Source organism: Acanthisitta chloris, unplaced genomic scaffold (assembly GCF_000695815.1).
Source record: "Acanthisitta chloris isolate BGI_N310 unplaced genomic scaffold, ASM69581v1 scaffold4526, whole genome shotgun sequence".
In the NCBI taxonomy this organism is placed as follows: domain Eukaryota; kingdom Metazoa; phylum Chordata; class Aves; order Passeriformes; family Acanthisittidae; genus Acanthisitta; species Acanthisitta chloris.
The window spans coordinates 96,093-104,809 of record NW_008676351.1 but is presented as its reverse complement, the minus strand read 5'-3'; the positions used below and the strand labels follow the sequence as shown (position 1 = coordinate 104,809).

General features: G+C 38.5%; 1 protein-coding gene across 1 annotated transcript in view; it reads left to right on the top strand.

Moving 5' to 3' along the window:
• SCUBE1 (signal peptide, CUB domain, EGF-like 1) overlaps window positions 1-8,717 on the top strand; it is a gene marked incomplete at its 5' end in the record, with an annotated part of 186,567 nt that overhangs the window by 95,040 nt on the left and 82,810 nt on the right. The window contains 2 exons of the mRNA XM_009076090.1: window positions 5,118-5,234; window positions 8,100-8,189. Of these exons, the coding sequence (XP_009074338.1) occupies window positions 5,118-5,234; window positions 8,100-8,189 (207 nt within the window). The remainder of the gene's footprint in view (window positions 1-5,117; window positions 5,235-8,099; window positions 8,190-8,717) is intronic.

Here is an 8,717-nt window from a genome sequence, read left to right as displayed (position 1 = left end):
AAGTATTAACAAAACATTTTGTGTTCATCTCTTTATTAGCTGGAAATTGAAAAATTAAGAGGAAACCTAGAGCAGATGCACATACCTGCAAGTTGAAACCTAAAAGAGTTATGAATACATAAAAGCTGAATCTTGTAATAAAAAATGGTGAATAAACTTAACTACAGCTTTCTCTTTGCCCCCTCTGATAATAATGATTTCAGTGAGCAGGAAGGTTAGTGCTAAGTAATTCTAAGAATCCGGTGTGGTATGTTTGCAATAAAATGCTGTCCCACCTATGCCAAGTGGAAACTTTTCAGCTCCTGCTGACAGTGTTCTCATGCAGCTATTTGCTATCAGTACAAAAATCTTCAGAATATTAAAAATGTAAAGCCATACTAGGAGAAATAATGTAAGCAATATTGTCTGCACAGCTTTATCACATAAAATAGAGATGCCCATGTATTTATTTAATGGCAAATTTAGTTAAAAATCAGTGCAGTTTCTAATTTATCTGGAATTCCAATGTGCTCATTAGAATTGTCACAGAAAACAATTTTAGAAAAACAAAAGATGTGGTTTGTGACAAATTCTTTGGCACCTGAGCTGTAATATATGTTTCAGTCCACATGTGGACAAGATCAGAAAATTTTTGTCTTGGGGGATTTTTTTTGAGTTACAGGGTACTCAGTGCTATGTTTTCAACTGCTCCTTGTGATGGGCATGTAAGGTGGAAGAAACCAGAAAAAGGAATCTATGAAATTTCAGAGAAGTGCTGAAAACAGGATTTAGGCTGAAGAGTGAGGCTCTGTTCTGGTATTTTCTGTCTTCTGGGGAGTTTAGCATGGAACATCAATAGAATTATTTAGTGGAATACATACATTAAAATCCTCGTTGTTCTTTAAGAGGTCATTCCACTTCCAAACAGTTGTTTCTTGTCTTTCATCATCAAAATGTCATTTCAAGACTAGTCCATATATTTCTGTGGATGTAAGCACTGGCCCACAATCAAAGCTGTGTCTCAGGAATGTTTAGCTCAGCCCAGTCAAGCTGGGTAGATGCTGCTTCTTACAGTATGGGCAAGTGGACAGTTAGGGAGACTATGCCACACTGCCAGCCTGCAGGCCCTGAAAGGTGTCTGGCCAGCTCAAGACCCTGAGCATTATAGTCAGCAAAAAGAATTAATCTTGTTTGAAGAGACTTTGAAGCACCAGTGTCAGCCCTATAGCTCTTTGTTCACAGTAGGAACTGTGCTGGAAGAACAGACTGGTCACTTGGCCACCAGCAGTGGACATGTCACATAGATGATGTGCATCTTTGTAGGGATTCTCTGCTGTTTCTGCTCATGTTTGCAGTCAACACGAGCAAAACCTTCTCTACAAGATGTTGGGTTTAGCCACTTGTACCGGGTATTTCTTCCACTCAGAGAAAGAGCTCAGCATTCCCATCGTGCTTAGACATACAGGAGTGCTGAAGCAGTGTCAAAAGCAATGGAGTTACTCTGGTTTTAAATCTGCTATGTGGGGATAAGTATAACTGAGTTCGAACAGATATGTGTATATTCCCCTTTGGTTAAAAAATTACTTACTATTTTCCACATCTTTTTATTGTAACATGATTTATAATATTGTAAGGTGATCTGCATCTGTCAGAATTTACCATTTCGCCTCTTTTTGTTTGCCTTTTTAATGCCACACGCTCTGAATGAGCACACAGTCCTTTGCATAGCTGTGGAGTTCAGATTTATCAGAAATAATTTTTAAAAGAACACTTCGTGAATTCTCATTAGTTTTGCTTTAATTCTATCTGACAAAAATGGAGTAGATCTGGATGTCCCTTTGCTTTACGTAATTATGGTTTTCTTCCTCTAAGCAAGAGAAACTTCTCACTGTGTCACTGCCACAGAACTAAGGCTGGAAGAAAATTGAAATGACATGTTTTACAACTGGATTTTATACCAACTTCACCTGCAGCACTGTCAAGCTCCAGAAGTTTGGCTCAAGTTGCTTAAAATAAATAAATAAATAAATTGTAGTCTAGACAGAAATTCAAATCCTTCAAAAACGTGATTTACTAATGTTTATAGGAGACAGGAAAAGGAACTGACCTACATCAGTGTTCATTGACTGAGCAGAGCAGGAACCAGTAACTTTCATGTACAGGGAAAGTATAAAAGAAGTGTGTGATTCTGCAGGATTTGCTATAAATGCCATCAGTCTAGTGCGATTTTTTCATAGACAAATATAGTAAGGAAAAGTTCCTCATATTACGTGGGTCAGAGCAAGTGTGTTAAGATATTTTCATCTCTGCCAGCAGAGACTTTCAGCAAGGAATGCCAAAAATAACCACTGCAGTCAAGTTTTTTAAAATATGCACTTTGTTACTGATTGCAGTTTAAAATCCTCAATAAAAATACTGTTGGCTAGAAATGTATTTAAACCTCTGGCACAAACAGCATCTTTAAGTGAATTTGTGGTGGCACTGCAGTCCGACAAGGACAGAAACATTGAATGAACCCCCACGTAGTGCTAGAGGCATATGGGGTCAAGGAGGGGAGGATAGGTAGACAGAAATTACTTTCCCTTGGATTAGCACTGCCACTGCACACCCAGTGCTGTGGATATAGCAAGCAGCTGCCTCTTCACCACTTACTGCCCTGTGGGATCACAGCCCAGACACAGCTGGCCAGCAGACAGCTCCTGTTCACAGTCAGGCTGTAGCCAGCCCATCCAGGCAGCCTCTGTTCCTCTAGCTCTCAGCTAAGCTGCAAACCACTTACTGTTGCACACATAATGTGGCACAGAGAACAAGAAAAGGATTATAAGGACAGGCATAGTGTTGATTTTTCAGCGTGACTTCATTGAAAAAATGAGAGGTTTAAGAATAGAGAATTGACATAAAATTTTGGTTTGCATCAAAAATAAAGCTTAAAATGTTACTCTGCATTGAAGGGAAAGAAATATTACTTCTGTTTGGTGCAAAGCAGAATGATTTGCTTCATGTGTTTTTTAACAAAAAAAAAAAAGTTGTTAGTTACTCTATGAAAGTGGAGAAGGAGAAAGAATGCCTGAGGGTGGTTGTTGCTTAGGGGGCTTTTTAAATGTAATTCCTTGGAAGTTTAGGATTCTTATGACTTGGGGTATGTGAGTTCAGTTCCTTCCTCTGTCTGGTGGGAATGAACCCACAATTTCCATTTTCCAGTCTAGTGCACGAACTGTCAAGCTCCAGTAAGAGAACGTGGATCAGGCAGAGCTCTCCATCTTTCTCACTGCCATTCTTTCCAACTGGATAGAACAGCAGTATTCCTGGGAAGTGAGGTGGGAATCCAGGCAGGCTCTCTTCTCAGAGATTGTTCTTACTATAGGCATGGAGGCTATTCCCTATGTCTGAACAGCACAAGGATTTTATTCAAAGTGTACAATGTGAAGGACCAAGGATGTCTGCACCTGTAGTGGCCTCAGGTGTGTACTCACTTGAGAGGTGGACACTTCCTGTTGTGGTCTTTGCCAGACTTCAGAACTGAAGTTGTAAACTGGCAGTTGCTGCACTGGCAGCAGGTTTTAATGGGAATTATGTTGGGTGTGCTGTGGTGGGTCTCCCTCAGTTGCTTTTTTAAGAACTGTTCCATTTTGAGTCAAATACTTCAGTGGTTATTGAGAGTGACATGACTGCTCAACACTGAGGCACTCACACCAGAGGTGGGATATTTCATTTCTAGTTGCTGTGACTGAAAATTCCAGTCTACTCCATTTTCAGAAACTAGCATTAAAGCAGGGTCACTGAGTTCACTGGGAAAATATACAAGCTTAGTCCTCTTGCATTAGATAGAACCTCAGTTTAGGGTTAGATACATGATTTTCAAATCCTGTTTCAAAACCATTCCCTTGGTTTTACTGTATATTGCAATTTGCTACCCTGGATATTTTATAAACTTTCTCATCTAGAAGGAAAATTCTGCTAAGACCAATGTGGGAAGTTCCTTCTGATTAGTAGGAGTCAGTATTTAAATGAGTGTAGTTAGCATTTAAATTACTGTAATGTTTCATAACATCTAAGTCTTCTAAAGTGATGAGTATATAACTGAATCATGGTATATTGGATTTGCCCTGTATCTTCAGTATGTACATACCAATAACAATCTAGTTCCAATAAAGACAGTAAATTGAATTCAGAATTCAGTCAGGTTAGAATTGTGCTCTTCAGCATCAAACTATGCAACTGCAAAGGACTAAACAAAACAGGGGCAAATGACAGGCATTGTTAATGGTGCTACCCAGCTTAATATTTAAAAACTGGCTTGTCTTAGTAGTCAGAAATCAAATCCATCATGTGGCAAAAGAAATTGAATCTTATCTATTAATTCATGCAAAATCCAAAACTCTACCTGTCATGAAAAATGTTTACTTTAATGTATGTTTAATACTTTTTCACCAGAGGACATTTGAATTGCTAAATGCCATTTTGCACTGTGTGCTTGAAAATGAAAGCCACATCTCCAGAGTTCCCTTCCTAGCTGAGGCCAGCGCAGGGCCATAACAACTGTGTATTTTTTGTTTCAGAGAAGAGAAAAAAAACAAAACAAACATTTCCAGTTTTATTTTTAAACGTTCTACTCTGGGAGGGCTAATACTTAAAATAGTAGATTTCAAGTTTTTTACGGTTCTGTTCTTGCTGTTTGGTCTTTGCTTCTTCCACTTAGAAAATGAAGGAGGAGCAAAAGAGAGAGATGGTGTCTCTGGACTTGAAAGTACACATCTGTATTGGTAGACTGTTAATTTCTGTGTGCCATATGCATCATGGATATGAAGCACGTGGCTTTTGGGCAGAGGCGGAATTGGCTAACCACTCATACTAAAATTATTAATACAAATAGTCGGGGGAAAATGTAGCACATGCTTTTGTTTTTCTTTCTCTTTTTTTTTATTCACTGCATGGAGTGAGGCTAGGGCAAGGGACAGACTAAGGGAGGAGGCAGGAAGGAGAATAAATACAAATAACTGCAAACATAAATGTTATATTGCCTTATGTCTTGGTATGTTACTGCTCTTCTGTGTTCTGAAAGGCCCTCAAGACTAATTGGTTTCATTGTCATTTTATTTATATATACATATATACACATTCATTTGGGGCTTAACTAGTAACCTGTAACTATGGGAATGGAGGCTGCCAACACACCTGTGATGACACAGATACTGGTCCTGTGTGTGGTTGTCATCAGAAGTATGCCCTACATTCAGATGGCCGAACCTGCATTGGTAAGTACTTGCCTGCAGCACATTTTATTTCGTATTCCTCACAGAATATATATGTGCACATATGTGTGTGTGTGTGCGTGTGTGTGTGTGCGTGTGTTTGTATCCATGGGTGTTCAGCACTGCTGCTGGGAGAGGTGTGGAACAGCAGCTCCTGACTGCTGGAGCCAAGGTCACGATATACAGAGAGTTTTGCATGTTTTGTCAAAACACTTGTTAATTAAGTATCCCTTTGTTACTCATTTGTAACCTTGGTTCTGTTTATAACTCTATTAATTCTTGAAGTAAAAAGGTGTAAAGCATAATTTTGAATGAAAGTTCAGCTCTTCTGTTCATTTTCATGAGTCAAGACTTCCTTGCGTAAGCAAGGTGAGGAAAAAGATCTTCTTTTCTAAGCTGTTATTGGAGAAAATTAGTCATCATGATGTGCTTTCTTTTCTGTTGTATGTTTTATATTCTAAAAATTACAGCACTTGTTGTGAATAAGCTTTTACTCAGAATATCAGTAGGAAAAAGCCACTGAAGAGATGGAGCATCTTGGAAGATGCTATGCAAACATTTATGATTCTAAAATGTATTATTTGCTTTAACACTATTTCTTTCCACTCTCCTTTAAAAACCAAACAACAAAGAAATAAAAAAAAAGGAGATTTTGCATAGTGCAAGTTACCATTGGAAAATTCTCACTCACAGATCAGACCCACAGATCCATAATGGTTTTCATTGGCATTGTGGTCATGTTGGCTTTTTTTGTTTGTTTAATTTCAAATTCGAACAAACTCCTAGTCATTTCCTGAGATTAAAAAGCCATACACATATTTATCATATTTTCTCTCCTATACTGGAAGACAGAGCATTTGAAACCCATGGAAATCTGTCAGTTATCTTTAGTCAGTCTGCCTTGGTCAGATAAAGCTCTGTGGCTGCCCAGAGCCTTGCTCACTTCTGGTGGGTTCCATTGCACAAATTGTGTGGTAGGGCACAGGTTATGGTGGCAGAGGTAGAGCTGAACAAGGTTCAGAGCAGGACTCTGCCTCGCTGTATACACAAGGTATGTCTTAGCTTTATGGGATCTCAGCTGCTACCTCTGATTAACAGAGGGGTCCACGTACAGCCCCTCTGTTTGTATAACCCTCCTGTAGCCTGTGGCAGCTCCAGATGCAGAGAATTTGCAAGAGCAAGGGCCTCGAGAGCAGGTTTTATTGAACAGATAATGATCTTCTATTTATTATCATTCACTAATATCCTTGGATTGATGTTTTATTTTGTCCAGCATGTAACAAATTATTTTAAAAGCTGTGTACTGTGCACTTTTTTTTTACTTTTTTTTTCCCATTTTTGTAATGTAATACATACAACTCCATGTTACATTCCTTGGTCTTGTGATGTAAGTCACATATTACTGCCTGTGCTGATTTTCTTCTTCTAAATAGTTCTTTCTCTTAGAATACTTTTAATTTTTTTTTTTATTTTTGACATTTTATTCCTGCTTTCTGGTGATGGTTCCTGATTGCCTGTCTTGTCTGATAACTGACGTTTATTAATTATTTACAGAGCAAAATAAAATAAAAACAAAACTCAAACAAAAGCCTCTATTGCAGCCTGATCCCATCTAGAACTTGTTAAAAACAAAACAATGCAACTTCTTGTTACCACTCAACCATGTAGTGTTGCCACAAACAAAACCTGCCAGCCTCCTCCTCCTCCTTACCTCAGTGATTCCAGTGTTTGCTGTCTTCAGTGGTGTATGTATTCCAGGCATCACTGCAAGAATGCAAACTTCTGCAATGCCAGATAAATACTTGTTGATCCTTTGTCTAACATATTTTGTCTTTGTTTGCTTGACTTATCCTTTCTTTTTTATGTTTGCTGCATGTGAAAGTCCTGACTTGCATTTTTGGTTTTGTTTTCCTAATAAGCATTTCCCTTTCTGTATATATGATTTTATTTACCCACCTGCTGCTTCTCCATTACTCTCCTGTATCAGAAATCTCTAATTTTATTTCACCTACTGATCATCTCTTCCCACACTTGTGACTGTTTCTGTGTATTTCTAATGAAGCATAACCAAACTAAAGTCCTCATTAAGCTGTATGAAATGCTTACATGTAGGATATCAGCGACTGCCTTGTAAAATGACCTTTGGTGACATCATCTTGCTTACTGCATGCTTATAAAAATTACTAAACCCAGTTCTTGCAACATCTTTCCTAGCATTGAATGTTTAGCTAGTAGTGTTTCATAGACAAGCAGGCAACCAGCACTGCCCAAATTGATCTTTTTTTGTGTTTGTTTGGTTTGTTGTTTGTTTATTTTTGTTGTTGTTTTTGTTTAATTTGCATGCTGTTGTTTGGTTTCTCCTCTCGATGTGTCAATGTGTATGAGACTACGGTGCAACCGTGCCCATCCATCACCGGACTCTTCTCGCTCTCTCTGTCTGTCTCAGTCTTCTGCCTGCCACCTTGGTGCCACCATTAGCCTGAATCACAGTTTGTCTTTGGTAGTTTGTTTAACTAGCATTCCTGAATTTTAATTTTCATCATTAACACCTCTCTGGGGCACTCATGTTAGCTGTCTTGTTCTTCAGTAGGAATCCAGCTTTCTGTATGTGGTTAATTCCTTCATAGTTGACCATTCCTTCATAGTTGACCATTCTTCCTTCTCACCCTCTTTCTTCCTCCTTTCCCTAAACACCCTTTAATTTTTCCTGGGATCTCAAAGGGAATTAACTCTCTAACGGGGATTTAGTGCTTTCATGCCTTGCTTCTTGGCTTTGGCTGTGCCATGCCAAGAAACTGTCTTAGGCAGTGGAAAATTGGGCTTGTGATTAACCAACTGCTCCATGTTTGTCCCTTACTTGTGTTTTAGAGAAGGATGAGGCTGCAATTGAGAGTTCTGAGTACAATGCCACGTCAGTAGCTGATGTGGACAAGCGGGTGAAACGGCGGCTACTTATGGGTAACACTTTTCTTCCACTTCCTTTGTTGTGCTCTCACTTTTGTCTGTATGTGTGTGGGGGGGAGGTTCTCTTTTGGTCTCATTTGGTTTTGGTCTCCTTTGGTTTTGGTTTGGTTTGTGTTTTTTTTAACCTGACTTCATCTGTGTGGAAAGGTCACCAATTTTTTTTAAGTTCTCATCTGTTGTACAACTTCATTTCTTGTTTTTAAACTTTTTTCCTAATGCTGCAGCTTTAATGTTCAATTTCCTCTGCATAGAAAGAAGCTTTTACCATTAACCTTACTTACCTTATGCAAGCTACTTTTTACATGTGATTTGTGTGTTTGTGTGTATGTGTTGCTGTAGGATTCATGAAAAATATCCTGTTGCAGACCTGCCTATTGACTTATAAGTGGATGATGATATAAACTAATGTTCTATTACATATGTGATGTTAAATGAACAATTGTATCTGCCTAATTAAAATTTCCTGTAATTTTGATTGAAATGTAAATATTATGACTGGAAATTCATTTTTTTCCTTTGTGC